This window comes from Nerophis ophidion, linkage group LG06 (assembly GCF_033978795.1).
Source record: "Nerophis ophidion isolate RoL-2023_Sa linkage group LG06, RoL_Noph_v1.0, whole genome shotgun sequence".
NCBI lineage: Eukaryota > Metazoa > Chordata > Actinopteri > Syngnathiformes > Syngnathidae > Nerophis > Nerophis ophidion.
Window position 1 is genome coordinate 38,311,093 of NC_084616.1, and position 24,435 is coordinate 38,335,527.

At 36.4% G+C, this 24,435-nt stretch overlaps 1 protein-coding gene across 2 annotated transcripts; it reads right to left on the reverse strand.

The window, feature by feature from the left end:
- Nucleotides 1-147: 147 nt before the first annotated feature.
- Nucleotides 148-23,647, reverse strand: hsf2bp (heat shock transcription factor 2 binding protein). Of its 2 annotated transcripts, none has more exons than XM_061902267.1 (9): nucleotides 23,387-23,647; nucleotides 8,199-8,334; nucleotides 4,065-4,168; nucleotides 3,425-3,574; nucleotides 3,209-3,344; nucleotides 3,015-3,126; nucleotides 1,042-1,145; nucleotides 599-804; nucleotides 148-391 (listed from the first exon to the last, which is right to left on the reverse strand). In XM_061902267.1, the coding sequence occupies exons 1-9, from the start codon at nucleotides 23,435-23,437 to the stop codon at nucleotides 362-364; spliced, it is 1,029 nt and encodes a 342-aa protein (XP_061758251.1). In that variant the 5' UTR covers nucleotides 23,438-23,647; the 3' UTR covers nucleotides 148-361. The 2 variants fall into 2 exon arrangements, with proteins under 2 accessions (XP_061758251.1, XP_061758253.1); XM_061902269.1 differs by having other exon boundaries at nucleotides 149-391; nucleotides 617-804.
- Nucleotides 23,648-24,435: the final 788 nt, after the last annotated feature.

The following is a 24,435-nucleotide window of genomic DNA, read 5'->3' on the forward strand; positions in this document are numbered from 1 at the left end:
GCTTTCGCAGGCCGCGTTAAATTATATGGTGGGCCAAATCTGGCCTTGAGTTTGACACCTGTGTATTAGTATATACCTTTAATTCTAAATAATGTAAGTGCAATTGCACTGAATTATGTACACAGGAACTAAGAACCACATTTTATTGAAACATATTGAAAGTGGGCAAATGTTATTTGTACAGAACTTTTAATACAATTATTTTCATAAAACTGACACATAAGTCAAACAGTTCTCGTTCTTTAAACAGAAACAGCATTTATGACTAAACATAAATAGTCAAACATCTAACTGCTCAAGTATGTAAAAGTACACCAGAACAATTAACACATTTCAAAGGATTGAAAGCTACTGAGGCATGTCACAGGTTGTTCTGTTTACATCCTCGACCCTGAAAGCACACAAAGCATGCCATTCAACATGTGCGATTTGCGGTGAGGTTGAATTAATAAAAAATATATATTTGAATTTTGGTCTGATGGTTTCTGGGACTCTGGTTATTGTGTTTTGAACACCTAAATTGCAATCAAAATATCTTTTAACCAAATCATTATTCAATAATGTACGTTGTTAAGATAGTTTGTAATGTATTACATACCAAAGTATGTTTGAGTACCTGGATGTCCTCCAAGGTCTGTTGCGCTATCAGTCTCAGACTCGGCTCGACACTGCAGGTAAGTCGGGTAACACGGGCCTGAAGGTCTGACTCTATTACAGCGGCGCCCAGACGGTTGTGCACTCCATCTTCCATCAGCAGCGACTGTAAGAGACGGAGGGAGTGGAGGGACACCTCCCAGGATCTGTCTGTGGACCAAGTAGTTTGGGAGGCGATGGTAAGACACAATACTTTGTGAGGTGACAGCGTCCTCCAGTGGCTTTACATTATGTGAGTCAAGATCTAGAGTCTAAAAGTAGATTTAATTCATGAATAAAAAATAAATCAATTTAAAAAAATAAATACCGGCATTTAGTTTAAAACTAGTCTGTATAAGTGTTAGTTTTGGTGCATGTGTCCGGTGTGTTTCATATTTTCTGCTTTACCTTCAAGAAGAGTGTGAATAAGAGGCAGCAGTCCTGGGTTGTTACTCATGCATTTCAGCCCAGTCACACTGATGCTGGCATTATAAAGAGCCATTAGAACCAACCTGCAACAAAACACCAGCATTTAGCATGCAGAATGTAAAAACACAACTTTAAAAAAATGTATCTCTATTTGTGTTATTGTGAAGACTGCGAATAAAACTTTCACAGTATGCCGTTCATATCTTTGTAAGGTAGTAAACTTACACTTATTTTAAGGGTTCCAATTTAATCAAAATTAATAGTAATATAATATCACATTGCTTAAAATTGTTACCCCCTAAGACCTTTTGAATATTTGTATTTATGTATTACAATATTTATATCAGTCTTTAAAGTAAACCATTATCCAATGAAATGGCCTCTTCCTGGTTCCTTATTCTAATGTAAAATGGATTTTAAACTGAACCACAGTGTTGTTGCAGAATCAGATAATATTAAAGTGTACAGTACAGGAGTACATTTTTGTCAAAATTTAAACAACAGTACATGCATTTGTTCATAACATGCTTCATTATTCCCAGCCTTTTTTTGCAAGCCACATAAATAATGCGTCAGGCCACATAAAAGTTTTGGCGGACCACATCAAATATGTGTTATAGAGCCATAAAAACGATCAGACTGAAAAACAGTTTTTATTTATATCGCAGTAAACCGTTTAAATTCTGCCAAATTTATCTATAAATTCTAAGAAATTCTGCAATGGGACCCTACCAAATGTTTTTTTTTTTTTTTTTTTTTTGCAAATACTGAACTTTGAATTATTTGTATTTCTATTGCAGTAATGTATGGCATTTAATTGTGTTGTTAACTATGATGACAATGACAATAAAGGAATACTATTCTATTTTATTCTGTTCTATTCAGGTAGAGAAAACATCGTTTGCGTGAATGCGACCATTTAAGCTGAATTTCCCCCAGGGATCCATAACGTACTTTCTATTCTATTCTAAAAAAAACAACTATATTGATATTTTCAAAGCCCATACCTCAATCCTACAGAAAATCTGTCGAGGGAGCTGAAGGTTAGGGTGCATGCTCGGAGGCCAAGCAATTTAGATGGTCTTGAAAATATTTTAATAGACTGCAATTAGCCAATGACAGTACTCATACATTCCACACTACCTCACCATCCCCTCCAGTCGCAGGTACAGGTCTCTTTCAGTCATGACTAAGAAAGCAATGTCCAGCTTGGTACCCACCTCATTTAGACTCATGAACAGTAATTCATACTTGGCATTTGTTTTCTTTTTCTTTCTTTTTTTTATGAATTATTGGATATTTTTTGTATTATTAACTCCTGGTGTTTTAGCTATTTAGACCTATTGTATTTCATTGTATCATTGACATCAAATTCTTGCCATTTTTAGACAGACTTATTGTTTTGTGTTATCTATCATATTGGTGCCATGCAGCCTGTTTGTGTTTGTGTGTGCGTGCGTGTGTTTGTGCGTGCGTGTGTGTGTGGAATTGACGTTTGATATTGGGCCTTTTTTATGCTCTGTAAACTAACTTAACACTGCTTTACGCCCAAAGTTCTTAACAGATGAATACAGTGAGTTAGATGAATTTTCAATTGAATTATCAGAGGGCTAATAATTTTGACATGTCATTTATTTATTTTTTTCAATTTAGCAATTGAATAAAAAATATGTCTTTGTTCTTGTGGATACACACACAACTATGAACATTTTGGGTTATGACCTATTTCATAAAGAAGAAAAAAATGTTTTATTTATTATTTTATTTATTGAAATGCTGCGTTCACAATGTGTTTCGGTACTCTGAATTTGAACCGTTTGGAAATCATATAGAGCAGATACTTTTAATTATTACATGTAATACAACAGAGGCGCCAGTGCCCCCCGCGACCCCAAAAGGGAATAAGCGGTAGAAAATGGATGGATGTAATACTAAAGTGTTAGCATACTTACACTTTCAGTTTTGGGAAGACATTGGGCTTCATCAGTTCTAACAGCTTTATCAGGGTGTTCAACAGATCATGTGCGAGAAGGAATTCCCGTCCACAGGTTACTGCCGCAATGTCTGATTGGCGAGACACAAGATTAGTTAAAAGTTTATTGCTTATAGTGAATGACTGAACTACAAGAAAGCAAGCTTTTCTTACTAGTAATTGTACCAGCTAGCGCCAAAGCAAACTGGGTGTTGTGGTCTTCAGGTGAACTCTTTGCTGCTTCATCCAGAGTCCTAACAAAGCTCTCCAGAGTCTGAGTCGCTACCGACAGAAAGGCCTGCAGGTTTCCCTACACCAAAAGCATTTCACACACATTGGATACACAATATGCATACCACATCACAGTAACACACAACAGGCAATACTCACTTCAGTCAGCCACAGTCTAACTGTGTCCTCCCTTGTAGAGCAGTTCCACAGCAGACTGCAGGCTACAGAACCCAGACTGGAGCAGAAGTCGGCCTGCTGCTGCACCTCGGCTTGGCTCTGCCACAGCTGATCACGCAACAGACATTTCTCCTACAGACACAGACAATACAGGGGACCTTAACTTATCAAAAGTTTTGTTAACCAATAATATTATTTCATTAATACAATACAAGTAAAGGTTCACACATCTATCGTATATTTCTACAATATTTCACATCACACTTTATCACTTCTTTACAATAGAATCTTTCACGAGAGGTATGTTTGAAATCTGCTTTTACTAAAATAAGAGTAAGTAATATACTTCTGTTTGTTAGTGGTTAGGACAAACAGTAAAATACATGTATGTGAAGCTAATAAATCAACACAAATACATGGCCACAACTAGGCAACTAAGTTGAACACCACTGCACATTTCATGTAAAAAAAAAATGCATCAGTGTCAAACACAACTAAATATGACTTAAGTGGTTAATGTGTCTGTAACGTATATATTACAGTTCAGCTAAAAACGATCTTGAGACTAGATATACTATATTTGTCATAAAAATTATATTAAGTATTAGTCACTCAGTCAAACCTGTCTCTCCTTTTGATATTCAGTTTGTACCACATCCAGTCTGGACTGAAGATGAAGACACTCCTGACGCAGAAGTTCCGGTTCCTGTGTAAGATGCTCTTTCACTACACACAGACACACATGCAAAGAAACAATGAAAGAAGACTGAGAAAATATTGTTGAATTCAACATTAGTTTACTGTATATAAGCCATTCCACCACATCGGTGCCATTCACATGCCGAGGAAATAAAATGTACAAAGGCACAATGAAATTAGTTCAAAAATATTTTTTTGTAAATATTTATTATTATAATTACTTATTTTTTACATCAATTACAGCACAATAGCATATTAAAATATGTAAGCTGAGTTAGTAAATAAATATATTTTTAATAAAAAATATTTAAAATAAGTTAAATGCCCTTGAACAAGGAAACTGAACACAGACATGTCATGACCTTATATCAAATTTATAATCAGATTTAAAATCGGGGGGAAAAAACTGATTTAAGTTTGTTAAAGAGAGTTGCAAACATGTCGCTAGTTAAACAAATAGGTCACTAAGAGAATTACAAAATCCTTCATATAAATTAAGAACAACTGCCTGTTCTTACCGCAAATGCAAGTCATTTTTTAAGGCATTACGGGAAATGACCTGCCCTGGTGGCTGTGGTTGAATACGATATTGTACGCTTAAATTCAGAAATTGCTGTACGCACAAAATTATTCAGATACATAAAAGCGTGCACATATTAATCCAAGCACATTTCTTTTGTATATTCAAGTCAACGTGGAATTGAACGCAGATGATGGAGTAGCTTGTCACTCTCTGTCTTTGCCTATTTAAATATGCACATTTCATTTATATTAACCATGTTCCTGAAATACCGCACTAGGCACAGTCAAAAACACAAAGATAATGAGCAAGAAAGCAAAATAGAAGAATTTCACCAACAATGAGTTGGAAGTGCTTCTTCCTAGAGCGGAAACAATTACTCTATTCCACTCTTGTTGCGCGTTAGTGCAGGAGTGCACACGCGAGGTGTGGTTTAGTATTTAACACTTTATACAGACATGTTTAATATGAGTACAAAATCATGCTGTTACTTATAATTTAAGAATCACATGTTAAACCAGGCCACATTCTGTTACCATGTTATGTTTCTCTTAAAAACATATGCATGACAACGACTTGATTATTCACAATAACGTATTTAATGTGGTCAGTTAGCCCATCAGCTATTGACATACACCTGGTGGTTTGTTCTTCGCTATATACGCACAAAAGCAGTCGCCAACACGCATGATCGTAGAGTGCCATCCAGTGGCTCTATCGTGTACAACAACTATCACTACAGCTACAATGTTGCTTCATTGCATTTGTGCATCACATATGATCTGCACATAGGGATGTCAAGGTATGAAAATTTCTTATCACGGTTATTGTGACCAAAATTATCACAGTTATCATTATCCATCCATCCATTTTCTACCGCTTGTCCCTTTTGGGGTTGCGGGGGGTGGTAGGGCCTATCTCAGCTACATTTTGGCGGAAGGCGGGGTACACCCTTGACAAGTCGCCATCTCATCGCAGGGCCAACACAGATAGACAGACAACATTCACACTCACATTCACACACTAGGGCCAATTTAGTGTTGCCAATCAACCTATCCCCAGGTGCATGTCTGTGGAGGTGGGAGGAAGCCGGAGTACCTGGAGGGAACCCACGCAGTCACGGGGAGAACATGCAAACTCCACAAAGAAAGATCATTATTATCGAGGTAATTTTAAATCTGCTCATTTTCTTTTTTTTAAACTATCCATTCATCCATTGTCTACCGCCTGTCCCTTTTGGTGTCATTATTGAGGTAATTTTAAATCTGCTATTTTTGGGGGGGAAAACTACTTATAATGAAATCCTTTAACCAAGTTTTTAAAATAAAAATAAAAACACAAACAACACATTTAAAATGTATTTATGTATCTCAGGTAGAACGTTGAATGTGCATATGAAAGCAACACAAAGTAATATGGCAGAAACAAAATATTACTATAGATAAATACAAAATAATGTGAACATTTCGCAAGATGGCACCGTATGGACATAAGATGTAACTGCACTTATGTCCAGACAGATAAAAATAGTGTTCATATATGAGGTCTAGTCTTACACATCTGACTGCATGATTATGGGCAAAATAACAATTACTGTAAGATACTTTTTTACAAATTTGAAATCATGTTTCTTAATCAGGATTGTTCACTATGTTAGGTAAAACAGTGTTGGGGTGTGAACACGACGCGAAAGTGTAATTTGTAATATCTAATAAAAATGGTCTAGATAAACGTTATCTATATATTTAAAGACTAATACAAACCCTGTTTCCATATGAGATGGGAAATTATTTTGGATGTAAATATAAATGGAATACAATGATTTGCAAATCATTTTCAATCCATATTCAGTTGAATATGCTACAAAGACAACATATTTGATGTGCAAACTGATAAACGTTTTTTTTTTTTTTGCAAATAATCATTAACTTTAGAATTTGATGCCAGCAACATGTGACAAAGAAGTTGGGAAAGGTGGCAATAAATACTGATAAAGTTGAGGAATGCTCATCAAACACTTATTTGGAACATCCCACAGGTGTGCAGGCTAATTGGGAACAGGTGGGTGCCATGATTGGGTATAGAAACAGCTTCTCAAATATGATGGCAACCAATATATGTGCAGTTGATAGCTCCGATTACATTAGGATAAACGGCTGTTGCTTTAAATTGCGCTTTAATTCCCGCTTGTTCAGCTGCCTCGTACAGTAATTTAATATACCTGGCTAACATGCTGATAATTCAAGGTGTTTTTGCACTACTTTGCCTGTGCTTTTATTTGCATTGATGTAATTGCACACACGGAGGTGTGTTAATATGCCTCTGATCCTTGTGAGTTGGGCTGTATGATTAATCGCCATTGAATTGACAACACGCTTTTAATTAGTGCGATAAATAACCGCAACAGTTATTTTTTTCCCTCCGCTGTCACCGGGATTTAAGTGTCAGACATGTTCCTTAATCAGAATTGTTGTGCCTCGCGTTTGTTCGGCTCTCGGATCAAACGGGAAAAAGACGTCTCACTCTGTGTATCCTACTATCTATCCACCATGAAAACGTACTTGGTATGACCACATTCATTTTGTCTTAAAGTCCAATTTAGAAAAGTATTTGAACTTGAAAATATATCATCCTGTGTATTTACACATTCATTCAGTCATTTCATTCCATTTAATTTAATTTAATTCAAATCAGTAAAACAACACTTTTGGATCTGACAAAAAAACACAAACGCTGGCTTCCTCCGTTACAAATGCCATGTTTGTTATAAAAAAAGTTGTGTGAAAAAGACGCTGACTTACATTGCGTCTGCTAGCTGGAGCGCCCCCACTTCCCCCAGTGTGGCGAGTCAGAATACTGCTTGCTTACTATTGTAATTTGAAATGCTTTGGCATTGGAGGACCTAAGCCTCCAGCTTCTCTTTTCTCTATTTTAGTGTCCGATTATCAAGAATAATGATGTCACACTTACATTAAAAACATTTAAAACAGGCTGTAATGTCCAAACTAGAAAAGCATAGTGCAAACAATATTTTGGTGACATTCTGCAAGCAGACCAGCAGTAAGCCATGGCAGCTTCCTCTTTCTCTTCCACACGCACAAGTAATGAGGTTAAGTGGCAACACACGCTGAAGACCCATTAATGGTTTGTGTACAATTGTAATGATTTTTACTCAAGTCAATGTTAAACAGAGATTGTATTCATATATAAAAACATTTATAACATGCATTTAATGAACAAATACTAATATTTATTTTATGGTTATTATTCAGCTTTTTTTTTTTTTTTCTTCTATCTTGACAAGTGAGGCTGTGCCTCACCTGCCTACCCTGACCGGACGTCCCGGCAGAGTCGTTATGCCCTTGAGGCTTTTCCTGACGAAATGTGCATGACAGTAGGTGTATGCATATGCGCGTAGACAGAAACAACTATGAAACTACACTCGTATAGATGGAAATCATTTTAAAGTATCCGTATTCTTGTGGACATGGCCTTAATTTATACAAAAGGTTGATTGTTAAAGTTCAGAAAGCTGACCTGTTTTTTGTGCTTGAGTTTTGTGAAGTATGTCAATCATCTTCCCATTCACAACTCTGGGCAGGAACTCCCTCAGCTGCATGACCTCTGTTGTTAACTTTTCTAAGTCTCTTTTTCTCACTTTAACAAAACCATCCTGTGGAGAAGAAGAAAATACACTCAGTGGGAAATCAGAAAAAATATCAGGAGGGCATATGAAGTTACTACGGGAGTATAGAAAGCCTACATATCTTATCAGAATCTTTTGGTGCGGAACTTTCTGTTTGGTACATATTTCCCAATCGGTACAGGAAGTGCAATATCTACCCAGTAAATAAATGCAATACAGCTCACTGCCTAGCCTTTGGCTATCAGGAGTCATGGCTAGCATACCGGGTAATCTAACAATAAAATGAAGTTATTATTATTGAGATATATTATTATACAGCACCAGGTCTCGAATTTTAACTTTTTGAGGTCAAGGCAAGTGTTGTCTTAGAACAGGGGTGTCCAAACTTTTTCCACTGAGGGCCGCACACTAAAAAATTCAGAGCAAGCGGGGGCCATTTTCATAATTTTTATTTGAAAAACCAATACAATATACAAACCCCGTTTCCATATGAGTTAGGGAATTGTGTTAGATGTAAACATAAACGGAATACAATGATTTGCAAATCATTTTCAACTCATATTCAGTTGAATATGCTACAAAGGCAACATATTTGTTGTTGAATCTGATAAACATTTTTTTTTTTTTTGCAAATAATCATTAACTTTAGAATTTGATGCCAGCAACACGTGACACAGAAGTTGGGAAAGCAATAAATACTGATAAAGTTAAAGCATGCACATCAAAAACTTATATGGAACATCCCACAGGTGTGCAGGCTAATTGGGAACAAGTGGGTGCCATGATTGGGTATAAAAGCAGCTTGCATGAAATGCTAAGTAATTCACAAACAAGGATGGGGTGAGGGTCACTACTTTGTAAGGAAATTGTCGAACAGTTTAAGAACAACATTTCTCAACGAGCTTTTGCAAGGAATTTAGGGATTTTACCATCTACGGTCTGTAAAATCATCAAAACGTTCAGAAAATCTGGATAAATCACTTCACATAAGCCATGATATTATGGACTTTTGATCCCTAGGCGGTACTGCATCAAAAACCGACATCAGTGTGTAAAGGATATCACCACATGGGCTCAGGAACACTTCATAAAACCACTGTCAGTAACTACAGTTGGTCGCTAGATCTGTAAATGCAAGTTAAAACTCTACTATGCAAAGCCAAACCCATTTATAAACAATATCCTGAAACGCCGCCGGCTTGGCTGGGCCCGAGCTCACCTAAGATGAACTGATGCAAAGTGGAAAGGTGTTCTGTAGTCTGACGAGTCCACATTTCAAATTATATTTGGAAACAGAGGACGTGGTGTCCTCCAGTACAAAGAGGAAATAACCATCCGGATTGTTATAGGCGCAAATTTCAAAAGCCAGCATCTGTGATGGTATGGGGGTGTATTAGTGGCCAAGGCATGGGTAGTTACACATCTGTGAAGGCACCATTAATACTGAAAGGTCCATACAGGTTTTAGAGCAAACATATGCTGCCATCCAAGCAACGTTATCATGGACGCCCCTGCTCATTTCAGCAAGACAAGTGTTACAACAGTGTGGCTTCGTAAAAAAAAGAATGCGGGTACTTCCTTGGCCCCCCTGCAGTCCAGACCTGTCTCCCATCGAAAATGTGTGGCGCATTATGAAGCGTAAAATATGACAGCGGAGACCCCGAACTGTTGAATGACTGAAGCTCTACATAAAACAAGAATGGTAAAGAATTCCACTTTCAAAGCTTCAGCAATCAGTTTCCTCAGTTCCCAAACGTTTATTAAGTGTTGTTAAAAGAAAAGGTGATGTAACACAGTGGTGAACATGTCCTTTCCCAACTACTTTGGCACGTGTTGCAGCCATGAAATTCTAAGATAATGATTATTTGCACAAAAAAAAAATAAAGTTTATGAGTTTGAACAACAAATATCTTGTCTTTGTAGTGCATTCAATTGAATATGGGTTGAAAAGGATTTTCAAATCATTGTATTCCGTTTATATTTACATCTAACACAATTTCCCAACTCATATGGAAATGGGGTTTGTATGTATAAAAAATATACATTTAGGCCTCCAATCAGTTATGATCCCGGGGTCCCCTAAAGGTTTTGGTCCCAAAAAAAATATTCAAAATGTGTCATTATTCAGTATTATAATTTTTATTATTATGCAAGTTTTAAATCTCTAGATCAACATTAGAAAAGAAAAATGGAAAAAACACTGAAATATGTAATATTTTCACCCAATAACTCTTGTAGGTGGAATATTTGGAATTATATAATAATTGGAGCCTTAATTTTAGATTTTGATTAATTATTATTTTTTGAGCAATGACACTTAAAAACAAATCACACTAAAATAATTGGGGATCCAAAAGTGTCCTACTTATTAAAGTGTAAAAAAATTAATTATAAATTTTTTTTACTGTTTATTTTTAGCACAATAATCCCGAGATCAACTTCAGATACATCCGTCAATTTTAAGTTGTATTGTTGTTTATGTTTTGTTTGTTTGTTTTTGGCCCTTCTTTAAAAAAACAGCTCAGTTTTTTGTATGGCAAAACACAAAATATGCAACAATTTCCCTCCCAAAATATTTAAAAGTGGAATATTTAATGTGACGTAATCGAAGCGTTGAATAGGTCAATAATTCAAAATGATATTGATTTTGATTCATTATCATTTTTTAAAGAAAGAAACAGCCTGCATGGCAGCATTGTGTTATAAGAGTAAGCATTGCAACAATTTCTTGTTACATTTCACCTGTTTGCTCTTTTATACCACATTTTATGTTTTTAATTTTTTTCAATTGTATTCTTAAAATGTGCCGTGGGGCCGTTAAAAAATGACCCGCAGGCCGCAAATGGCCCACGGGCCGCACTTTGGACACCCCTGCCTTAAAGGAAGGCTCATATTTTAGGGCACCAAGGCAAACATTTTTACTTTTGAGGCAGGGGCTTCAAACATACTTGCCAACCTTGAAACCTCCGATTTTGGGAGGTGGGGGGGGTGGGGGACGTGGTCGAGGTTGGGGCGGGGGCGTTGTTGGGTGGCGTGGTTAAGAGGGGAGGAGTATTTTTACAGCCAGAATTCACCAAGTCAAGTATTTCGTATATATATATATATATATATATATATATATATATATATATATATATATATATATATATATATATGTATGTACAAACCCTGTTTCCATCTGAGTTGGGAAATTGTGTTAGATGCATATATAAACTGAATACAATGATTTGCAAATCCTTTTCAACCCATATTCAGTTGAATGCACTACAAATACAAGATATTTGATGTTCAAACTCATAAACTTTATTTTTTTTTCCAAATAATAATTACCTTAGAATTTCATGGCTGCAACATGTGCCAAAGTAGTTGGGAGAGGGCATGTTCACCACTGTGTTACATCACCTTTTCTTTTAACAACACTCAATAAACGTTTGGGAACTAAGGAAACTAATTGTTGAAGCTTTGAAAGTGGAATTCTTTCTCATTCTTGTTTTATGTAAAGCTTTAGTCATTCAACAGTCCGCTGTCGTATTTTATGCTTCATAATGCGCCACACATCTTCGATGGGAGACAGGTCTGGACTGCAGGCTGGCCAAGAAAGTACCCGCACTCTTTTACTATGAAACCACGCTGTTGTAACACGTGGCTTGGCATTGTCTTTCTGAAATAAGCAGGGGCGTCCATGATAACGTGGCTTGGATGACAACATATGTTGCTCCAAAACCTGTATGGACCATTCAGCATTAATGGTGCCTTCACAGATGTGTAAGTTACCCGTGCCTTGGGCACTAATACACCCCCATACCATCACAGATGCAAGCTTTTGAACTTTGCGCCTATAACAATCCGGATGGTTATTTTCCTCTTTGTTCCGGAGGACACCACGTCCACAGTTTCCAAATATAATTTGAAATGTGGACTCGTCAGACCACAGAAAACTTTTCCACTTTGCATCGGTCCATCTTAGATGAGCTCGGGCCCAGCAAAGCCAGCGGTGTTTCTTAGGGTTGTTGATAAATGGGTTTTGCTTTGCAAAGTAGAGTTTTAACTTGCACTTACAGATGTAGCAACCAACTGTAGTTACTGACAGTGGTTTTATGAAGTGTTCCTGAGCCCATGTGGTGATATCCTTTACACACTGTTGGTTTTTGATGCAGTACCGCCTGAGGGATCAAAAGTCCGTAATATCATCGCTTACGTGCAGTGATTTCTCCAGATTCTCTGAACCTTTTGATGATTTTACGGACCGTAAATGGTAAAATCCCAAAATTCATTGCAATAGCTCGTTGAGGAATGTTCTAAAACTGTTTGACAATTTTCTTACAAATTGGTGACCCTCGCCCCCATCCTTGTTTGTGAATTACTTAGCATTTCATGGAAGCTGCTTTTATACCCAATTATGGCACCCACCTGTTCCCAATTAGCCTGCACACCTGTGGGATGTACCAAATAAGTGTTTGATGAGTTTTTCTCAACTTTATCAGTATTTATTGCCACCATTCCCAACTTCTTTGTTACGTGTTGCTGGCATCAAATTCTAAAGTTAATGATTATTTGCACAAAAAAAAATGTTTATCACTTTGAACATCAAATACCGTATTTCCTTGAATTGCCGCAGGGCATATAGTATGCGCCTGCCTTGAATTACTGCCGGGTCGAACACGCTTCCCAAAATTATTTGCGCATGCTTAGTACCGCCTGGTCAAACTCGTGACGTCACGAGTGACACTTCCCCTGTCATCATTTTCAAAATGGAGGAGGCTGATTTCAATACCGGTAATTTGAAATCGCATAAAGGGAAGAAGATTAAGAGCTATTCAGTAGGATTTAAGGTCCAAGATTACATCACACTCAAATTTTTACTGCATACCTTTGGTAAGTGCCGGAGTGAGAAGAGGTTTTAAAATAATTAGCGCATGCTTACTTTTACCGCATGCCTTTGGTAAGTGTAAGAGTGAGAAGAGGTTTTAAATTAATTAGCGCCCCGGCGGCAATTCAAGGAAATACGGCATGTTGTTTTTGTAGCATATTCAACTGAATATGGGTTGAAAATTATTTGCAAATCATAGTATTCCGTTTATATTTACATTTAACACAATTTCCCAACTCATATATATATATATATATATATATACACATTTTGAATTATTGACCTATTCAAGGCTTCGATTACGTCACATTAAATATTCCACTTTGAGATATATTGGGGGGAAATTGTCGCATATTTTGTGTTTTGCCATATAAAAAACTGAGCTGTTTTTTAAAGAAGGGCCAAAAACAAACAAACAAAACATAAACAACAATACAACTTAAAATTGACGGATGTATCTGAAGTTGATCTCGAGATTATTGTGCTAAAAATAAACAGTAAAAAAAATGTATAATTAATTTTTTTACACTTTAATAAGTAGGACACTTTTGGATCCCCAATTATTTTAGTGTGATTTGTTTTTAAGTGTCATTGCTCAAAAAATAACAATTAATCAAAATCCAAAATTAAGGCTCCAATTATTATATAATTCCAAATATTCCACCTACAAAAGTTATTGGGTGAAAATATTACATATTTCAGTGTTTTTTCCATTTTTCTTTTCTAATGTTGATCTAGAGATTTAAAACTTGCATAATAATAAAAATTATAATACTGAATAATGACACATTTTTAATATTTTTTTTTGGACCAAAACCTTTTGGGGACCCCGGGGATCATAACTGAGTGGAGGCCTAAATGTATATTTTTTATACATACAAACCCCATTTCCATATGAGTTGGGAAATTGTGTTAGATGTAAATATAAACGGAATACAATGATTTGAAAATCCTTTTCAACCCATATTCAATTGAATGTACTACAAAGACAAGATATTTGTTGTTCAAACTCATAAACTTTATTTTTTTTTGTGCAAATAATCATTATCTTAGAATTTCATGGCTGCAACACGTGCTAAAGTAGTTGGGAAAGGACATTTTCACCACTGTGTTACATCACCTTTTCTTTTAACAACACTTAATAAACGTTTGGGAACTGAGCAAACTGATTGTTGAAGCTTTGAAAGTGGAATTCTTAACCATTCTTGTTTTATGTAGAGCTTCAGTCATTCAACAGTCCGGGGTCTCCGCTGTCATATTTTACGCTTCATAATGCGCCACACATTTTCGATGGGAGACAGGTCTGGACTGCAGGGGGGGCAGGAAAGTACCCGCATTCTTTTTTTTACAAAGCCACACTATTGTAACACTTGTCTTGCTGAAATAAGCAGGGGCGTCCATGATAACGTTGCTTGGATGGCAGCATATGTTGCTCTAAAACCTGTATGGACCTTTCAGCAATAATGGTACCTTCACAGATGTGTAACTACCCATGCCTTGGCCACTAATACACCCACATACCATCACAGATGCTGGCTTTTGAAATTTGCGCCTATAACAATCCGGTTATATATATATATATATATATATATATATATATATATATATATATATATATATATATATATATATATATATATATATATATATATATATATATATATATATATATACATATATATATATATATACATATATATATATCCTGAAAATATGCAAACAAAACTGTGTTTAGATAATTGATACTTCAAACTTGCATAAATAAATCTTAAGGAATATAACATAACTTGGCTTCTGAGAGCTTCAAAATGTAATGAATAAAATGCTAAAGTTGTTGATAAACGAGCAATTATTTTAATAATTAAATATGGTCATTTTAAATGAATTATTATGATCATTTAAAATTAATTACTTCAAATATGTTTATTTTAATGTATAATTCTATGGCTAGATGTAAAAAGGAGTCAGAAAAAATACAAAAAAAATAAAATAAATGTAGATGTTTTTAGCAAAATATAGTAAAAATGTATTTAGTTTTTTTTTTAAATTAATAAATATATTTATTTTTAGGTAAGATAAACATAATAATACAATGTATCTCTAGTCTGGATGATTTAGTTCTTGTCACCCTGTTGTCTTCCCGTCTCTTCCCCAAGGATGGCTACATGAGCTGGGCAAACGCCTGGAGATGCCCTACGTCAGTGGTGCCCAACCTTTTTGTAACTGCGGACCGGTCAACGCTTGAAATTTTGTCCGACGGAGGTTAATAAAAAAATACAATCATGTGTGCTTACGGACATACATCCCTTGCAGACTGTATTGATATATATTGTAGGAGCCAGAAATATTAATAACAGAAAGAAACAACCCTTTTGTGTGAATGAGTGTAAATGGGGGAGGGAGTGTGAATGAGGGAAGTGTTTTGGGTTGGTGCACTAATTGTAAGTGTATCATGTGTTTTTTATGTTGATTTAATAAAACATTAAAAATTAAACTTTTTTTTTTTTTCTTGTGCGACTCGGTACCAATCGATCCACGGACCAGTACCGGGCCGCGGCCCGGTGGTTGGGGACCACTGCCCTACGTCAACAACATGGTCGGCGGCCCGTCTGTGCGCAGTTCGTACATCGCCGCCCTCTACTTCACCCTCAGCAGAATGACCAGCGTCGGCTTTAAACGTGTGTGCCAACACGGACGCCAAGAAGATCTTCTCCATCTGCATCATGCTCATTGGCGGTATGCCGGACGCCTCGTATGGAATAACGTGATTGGGCAGGCACGCTGTTTATATCGTTGGAAAGCGGACATGAAAAAAGGCTGTCCTCATTCAGGTCCGCATGGAGCTGAAGGGGGCGTGGCCTCCAGCTCTGGCTAAAAATCGGAGATTCTCGGGAGAATATTTGTCCCGGGAGGTTTTCGGGAGAGGCGCTGAATTTCGGGAGTCCACCGGAAAATTCGGGAGGGTTGGCAAGCATGGCTCCAAACCATTCATGCATGCATCCATATGTATATATACATACATATATATATATATATATATATATATATATATATATATATATACATACATATATAAACATATATTTTATTATAGATCCATTTTCTAACGCTTGTCCCTTTTATAGTCGCAGGGGGGTCGCTGGCGCCTATCTCAGCTGCATTTGGGCAGAAGGCGGTGTACACCCTGGAAAAGATGCCACCTCATATGTTTTATTTTTCAAATTTATTTATTTCAGTAACGTTTTATGTTAACTTGTTAAAGGTGTTTAATAAAAATACAGGCTTTTTTTTAAACACAAATAGATTGATTTCTTTCATGAAGACAATAATATGAGTTTGTATATTACATGATTCTGATTAGAGGTGGGAATCTTTAGGAACCTCATGATTCGATTATGGTTACTATTCAGGAGCTACAATTTGATTACAAATCGATTATTGATGCATCATGCATCATTAATTTATGTATATTGATGCATTTTTACATTTCTTTTTGTTTCATTAAATAAGGGTTTATCACTTGCAACATTTAAAATTTTAAGTAAGAAACATTTAAATGAATTCCCATTACATGTATTATTTTGTATTAAATGTGTGCAAAACTGGAACATAAAATAAGCTATAATAAATGAGCTGGTCAGATCTCTCAGTGAGTTGGCTCGCTGCAGTCAGCCAAATTTTAGAAAAACTGTCTTCATTACATTATATACTGTTTAGTTTTGTTATTTTCTGGTTGTTTAAGACTCTTTTAGTTCCTGTTTAAGCTCCCTTGTTTGGTCACCATGTCAACTCATTAGTTTCACCTGTCTAATGTGTTGGACTCATGCACCTTTTTTTAATCATGAAGAGACTATTTAAGCCTGTCATTTTTAGTTAGTCGTCCTGGCGACATTGACATTATTCATCCCTTGCTCTGCCCATGTTGGACCTCTTGTTTTTGCTCGGTCCATGCCATTGTTCTCGTCACCATAAGTGTTTTTGTTTATGACCATAGTTCAGTTTATTTGTTGACGTTTTTTGTTCCTGTGTTAAGTTTTGTGGCTCTGCTGTGAGCGCCTTTTGTTTGTACCCTTTTTTGAGTAAAAATTAAATCATGGGAAAACATTCCTCGGAGTAAGCTGCATCAAAGTCCATGTTCTGACAATTGACAACGAATGAATCGATTATTGACATTTAGTCATCGATTTTAAAACCGGCCATGTCCAAATTGCGATAAATCTAAAAATTGATTATTTCCCCCAACTCTAAATCTAATTACTTGCATTGATTGGAATCAGACAGGATTCACAGTAATGCTGATAACTTCCACATTTTCGAATTTACATTGTGGAGGGGAAAAATGGTCCTCCTTTTTGTTCAGTACCACATGAAAATGGTTATTTTTTGGCATCGCATTTGTCTAGCTTCCATACTCTTGTTTTACACTTTACAAGAAATACATTAACTGCAAACTCCGTAGCTTGCTAGCTTATATGTGCTAGCTTTGTGAGACTCTTATTGTGTTAGCGGATTTTGGAGCAGCACTTTAATTGTGAAGAGACAGGAACTGTGCGGTCGGTCTTTAAGCTTTTGACAGTAGGTACGGCGCGAGAGTCTAAGTGTTTCCTGATGAAGTTGAAAAACTTATTCCGGTGTTACCATTTAGTGGTCAATTGTACGGAATATGTACTGAACTGTGCAATCTAATAATAAAAGTTTCAATCAATCAATCAATCAATACTGGGACTGAATGTGGGATTCGACCGGCCACCGTCACGCAATTACAAGTCAAGCTGCGTGTCTGACAGCAGCGCATACCGACGAGCCTCAATCATGTCCTCCATGTCGAAACATCCTCCCAACACAAATGGATCATATGTAATAAGACATGTGGGAGGCCAAACCACAGCCAGCTGATTTTGGAAAGGTGACATCACACCAAGAAAGCTGAGGAGATAGTTGAAACTAAGATGTATTTTTTAATCTTTAAAAAATGTTGTCTGCCCACAATAATCTCTTTGTAATGATCAAAGAAGACAAGATGAACGCAATGTATTTTATCTTCCCAACACACTTGCTGAATGCGGTCCTCAGCTGGTATTAATTTGTCTCACATACTTTTTTCACAAAAATCTTTGGATACTGGTCAATGGCCCAATCGATGAGCACATGTAAGATATGCAACAAAACAACTGGTCATGCTTGCCAGCAAAGCCCCCAGACAGAGATCGACAAAACCCTACACTCCAGCCATCACAACAGAGAAAGTGATGCCAAAGGGGGAAGGGGGGTCGTCTGTAATGTAATAGACCTAAATAAATGTTTTACTGTAGAATCTCAGCGACTTTAAAATATGCACACACATCTAAGGAAATTGCAACTTGATATACGTGTCCAATGTTTAAGTAAATATAACTAAATAACTGAGGAACTCACCAATGCAAAAGACAATTAAGCATGATATTCTAATCAACAAAATAGAATGGTATAGCATCAGAGGGTTGGTCTTGAACTGGCTAAGAAACTAATTAACCAACAGGAAGCAATATGTGAAGCTAGGTGAACATATATCAACAGCAGTCGATACATGTATATTTTGTAGCCCAGAGATCAGTACTGGGGCCAAAAGGTATCAAACATGTAAAGTTACAAATGACTTAAAGTTAGTATTGTTTGCAGATGACCCAGCTGAATTTAGTTCAAGAGAGAACACAGAAGCTAATACAAATAATAACAGAAGAAATGAACCATTTAAAAATATGGTTTGACAAAAACCGACTCTTTGAGTTGAACTTAACAAATGCTATTTGGTAACACTAAAAGGGAAAGTCAACCACAAATACAAATATACATAGTTGACATTGACACGGTCAAAAAAAACCTACATTTTTGGGTGCATCAATAGATGATGAAATGAACGGAAAATCTTATATTAAAAATGTACAATATAATGTGGCAAGAAATCTTGCGATAATGATAAATAAAGAAAAAAATGGAAATCCATATTCTTTACTGTCAGAGCATGGACTTTGATGCAGCTTACTGTGAGGATTTTGCAGCATGCTGCGGGGAATGTTTTCCCATGACGCAAACGGACAGGACCAGAGAAGGCTTTCAGGTAAATAGATGATTTAATTTTTACTCAAAAAGGGTACAAACAAAAGGTGCTCACAGCAAAGGCAAAAAACTTAACGCAGGAAACAAAAAAAACGTCAACACACAAACTGAACAATGGGCATAAACTAAAACACTTACGGTGACGAGAACTATGGCATGGACCGAGCAAGAACAAGCGATCCAACATGGGGAGAGCAAGAGATGAATAATGTCAATGTCGCCAGGACAACTAACTCTAAATGACAGGCTTAAATAGTCTCTTCATGATTAAAAACAGGTGCATGAGTCCAACACATGAGACAGATTAAACTAATAAGTTGACATGGTGAACAAACAAGGGAGTGTAAACCGGAACTAAAAGAGTCTTAAAGAACCAGAAAACAACAAAACAAAACATGACCACAGAACATGACATTTACTGCTCACTAGTGTTACCATATCTGAGTTATTGTGTAGAAATATGGGAAAATAACTACAAAAGTGCATTTCAGCTGGAATAATACACAATGTTGGACGTAGAGAACATTCAAACCTTTTATTCATTGAATTCAAAATATTAACATTCAATGATTTTGTGTATTTGCAAATAACTAAAATGATGCACAAAGCAAACTATAACCTGCTGCTCAAGTATGTACAACAACTATTCTCAAAAAAAGAGAAGAAACATAACCTTAGAGGAAAATCACACTTAAAACATGTGTATGCATGTTAAAGTTAAAGTTAAAGTACCCATGATTGTCACACACACACTAGGTGTGGCGAAATTATTCTCTGCATTTGACCCATCACCCTTGATCACCCCCTGGGAGGTGAGGGGCGCAGTGGGCAGCAGCGGTGGCCGCGCCAGGGAATCATTGCTGGTGATTTAACCCCCGTACACCACTTAAAACATTTTATCATATCAGTATGTGGAATTAAATTATAAAAATGGATTAAGCTGAGATAGGCGCCAGCGCCCCCCGCGACCCCGAAAGGGAATAAGCGGTAGAAAATGGATGGATGGATGGATTAAGCAAAAAAAAAAAATGTCAAGCACTAGTGTGATCTAGTTTAAGAATTTATCAAACTGAAACTGTTTAAAAAATACAGAGAAAAATAATTCTGATAAACATCTTGAACCTTATTGAAAATTGGATAATCTTATTTATCTTATAATGTGAATCATATCTGACTTAAAGGGGACCTGCACTTTTTTTGGAATTGCGCCTATAGTTAAAAATCCTTATGAGAAACAAGGAGACAAACGTTTTTGTTTTTTTTCCGCATTCTAACATAAACATTGTTGTAGGTGGCCAGGAATGCAGTTAATGGAAAAAAAATAATTCTACCATTAAATCACTTTGAAAATGCATTCAACAATTGTCAACGATACTTTATTTAAGTTCGGTAACCTGTATAATAACCAAGCTGTAGGAACGTTGTTAGCGAAAACCCAGGAACTCTTTTCTAGCGTACTAACATCTGCGTGCTACAGTATTAGCCGTAGGAGCTAACTGCGGCAAGAGATAAGCTAGCTTCTACGTCAGCACGAAACACATTTGAGTTTGTAATGCACAACACTGCGATAGAACACCAATTGTACACATTGAAAAACATGAACAATCATAACAAAGTATATGTAGAGTATTAGCCCACATTTCATGTTTTGTTTGTACACAGCTAGCTTGACAGTGTATCCACTGTAGTGTACGGTAATGTGCTGCATGTATCAATAGTATTGTGACCTAATCGATGGACAGTTGTCTGTTTGGTCTAGCTGGCTGAGGATGTTTCCAGTTGATTTTGGAAAGCAGTCTATTAATTCGGCATAGTGTGGCTCAAAATTCCAGATTTGCAGCGTGACCATGTCGAACTTTCTAGACTTTTTGGGCCTCATTTTTGTGCTCGCTTCCATAAACAGTAGTTCATCCTCTGTATATTTTGTTCCGAAAAGATAAGGTTGTGAATCCTCATTTGTCCAAAACTAGTTGTCTTTGTTGTTTATTACCAGTCTGCCATTACTAGAAAACACATTTGCGTTTGATTCCGGGAATTGGAACACATTTGCTGCAGGAAGTCGGAAGTGCGCGGCTATGGAAACGGAAATAAATGTGCCGAAGAATTAGTTACGGCTGTGCATAAAATGACCAAAATACGGTAAATATTGTAAATATTACATATTTTTAGGAACATGTCTGTTAATACATTATATCAATCAATCAATCATCCATCCATCCATTTTCTACCGCTTATTCCCTTTCGGGGTCGCGGGGGGCACTGGCGCCTATCTCAGCTACAATCGGGCGGACAATCAATGTTTATTTAGTTAGCCCTAAATCACAAGTGCCTCAAAGGGCTGCACAAACCACAACGACATCCTCGGTAGGGCCCATAAGGGCAAGGAAAAACTCACCCCATTGGGACATCGACAATGATGACTATGAGAAACCTTGGAGAGGACCGCATACGTGGGCAACCCCCTCCTCCCCTAGGGGACCGACAGCAATGGATGTCGAGCAAATCTAACATGATATTGTGAAAGTCCAATCCATAGTGGATCTAATATAACAGTGAGAAACAAGAACAATAAAAAAATATAAATATAAAAACAATATATAGACTTGTTGTTTGTATGTACAACGTTGATGACGGGATTTGAAGTTGTTTTAGGGGACTTTGAAAGCTACAAGGGGGACTCCCATTAGCCGCATCTTGTATGTGTATATATGTTTAAAAAAAAAAGAAAGAAAAAAAAGACGTGTGTCCTTGTCTCTCATAACGATTGTGAGGCTGAAGGCTCCAATTACTTCACTGGAACAATTACACTTTCAAATACTTTGAGGGGGATAATATTGCATATTTTGTGCAAAACAAAGTTTTTTTTCACAAAAAGGGCATCAAACAAACAAAAAAGTATGAAAAAAAATGATAAAATCTTATAATCAAGAGATCTACAGACTTGAGCGTTAAAAGTAAAAAAAATATAAATATACATTTGACTTGGTTGATTGGCGACACTAAATTGGTCCTAGTGTGTGAATGTGAGTGTGAATGTTGTCTGTCTATCTGTTGGCCCTGCGATGAGGTGGCGACTTGTCCAGGGTGTACCCCGCCTTCCGCCTGAATGCAGCTGAGATAGGCGCCAGCGCCCCCCGCAACCCCAAAAGGGAATAAGCGGTAGGAAATGGATGGATGGATGGTGCGAAACAGTTTTCTTTCACAAAAAAGGGCATCAACAAACAAAAAAGTATGAAAAAATGATAAAATCTTATAATCAAGAGATCTACAGACTTAAGCGTTAAAAGTAAAAAAATATAAGTATACATTTGAGTTGGTTGATTGGCGACACTAAATTGGCCCTAGTGTGTGAATGTGAGTGTGAATGTTGTCTGTCTATCTGTTGGCCCTGCGATGAGGTGGTGACTTGTCCAGGGTGTACACCGCCTTCCGCCCGAATGCAGTTGAGATAGGCGACAGCGACCCCCCGCGATCCCGAACGGGACAAGCGGTAGGAAATGGATGACACTTATTCTTTTTTTTATTGTTATGAATTATTGACCTATTTAGGGTTCCAATTACTTCACGTCAAATATTTCACTTTGAAATGTTTTGGGGGAAAATGTTGCATAGTTTGTGCGTTTGCCATATAAATAAGGGTTTTGACATAAAGGCCATAAACATAAAAAAACAAAATTTAAAAAAATGTTATAACGACAGACAGACCAGAAGTTGATCTCGAGATTCAAGCGTTAAATGAAAAAATTATAATTTATGACTTGCAGTCCCCTTTAGCCATTTTCTTTAAGATAACTTCAGTATGAGAACAGAGAGTGAACCAATATGTTAGTAATTGTTATGAATTAGAAAAGGGTAAGGATTAAAAAGGCTTTGCTACTTCGGACACGTTCTAAAAACGAATGAAAAATGTGAAATATGTGCTAAATCCTAACTGTAACTAAATGCACGTTCGAAAGAAACTTAAACCATAACCATAATATTAAACCAATCATATTAAAAAAATATATAATGTAAGCACCAACAAAAGAACTCCTAGAATTGTGATAGAGAAAATGAATGTGTACAAAGGGGAAACCGTTTAGATTGATGAGCAGAAGTGTTTAGTGTTTTTACCTTAGCTCCATGACACAAGTGTCGGGACGTCCCGCCGACTGACGCAGACATGTTTTGCTCGGTTAATTTGTTTGCTGGTTGTTTATTCTAACTTTGAATGAATACAGTACAACATAAGTGAAATAACAATATGGTTGATTATTATTGTTGTTCAAACAATTTATAAACCACCAAAACTATGCACAAACCACCAAAACTATACACGGACCTTTTATGATATATTTTAGACCGGTGATGCGAGATTTATCTTCTTCCGGTTTAGTTTCCGTAGGAAACGACTCTTGACTAAGCAGACAGAATTGCCAAAATAACAACCGACAGATAGTTCCCCCGTCCCGGTATTATACATGTACATTTAAAAAAATGATAAGTTAAGCAATTATATATACAAAAAAATGTAAACCAGGTTGAACAGAGATTGTCGTGATGAAATATTACAGTGTACATAAATATATCAAGGCACAGAGGAAGGCAGAAAGTTTTTAAATGTGGGGGTTTAAAGGTGCACTTAGAGAATCTATAGAATATCTGAAAGACACATGATTATATATAATAACATTTATTTATTAGTGACGTGCTGTCAGTGAGGTCAGGTGACGCAGTGCCTCACCTTACCACCAGGTGGCTTCACCATGAAATGTTCAAAAACGAAGTCAAAATAAAACAAGTTTGAATATTTCTATTTTGGTCTATGCTTTCTATGTGATATTTTTATGTGGAGCAACATTGCTTTAAATTGTAGCCTAATATATTAAATATTTATATGTACTATATTTACTGTTTATATATATATTTATATATTATATATTTATATTATAGAGTGAATTGACCATTTTCCGTTTCTGCCTATTGACAATATTGTTAGTTTGAAAATACAAGGCAATGCATATTTATAAATATGCATTGCCAAAGCTTATAAGCTTAGGCCTACATTGGTGTAGTAGGGCCTAGTGATATATCACTAGGATAAAATAGAAAACTAACACTATAGTGTTATTTTCCTATTTCCTACAGCAAGAACAGAAGGGATTTTGAATATAAGATATACG

Excerpts from the sequence above, each read along its gene's own strand:
- hsf2bp (XM_061902267.1), bottom strand. The coding sequence starts at position 23,437 with ATGTCTGCGTCAGTCGGCGGGACGTCCCGACACTTGTGTCATGGAGCT. Across the intron at positions 8,335-23,386 it reads ACTTGTGTCATGGAGCTAAG|GATGGTTTTGTTAAAGTGAG; the intron begins GTAAAAACACTA and ends TCTTCTCCACAG. Across the intron at positions 4,169-8,198 it reads AACTCAAGCACAAAAAACAG|TGAAAGAGCATCTTACACAG; the intron begins GTCAGCTTTCTG and ends GTCTGTGTGTAG.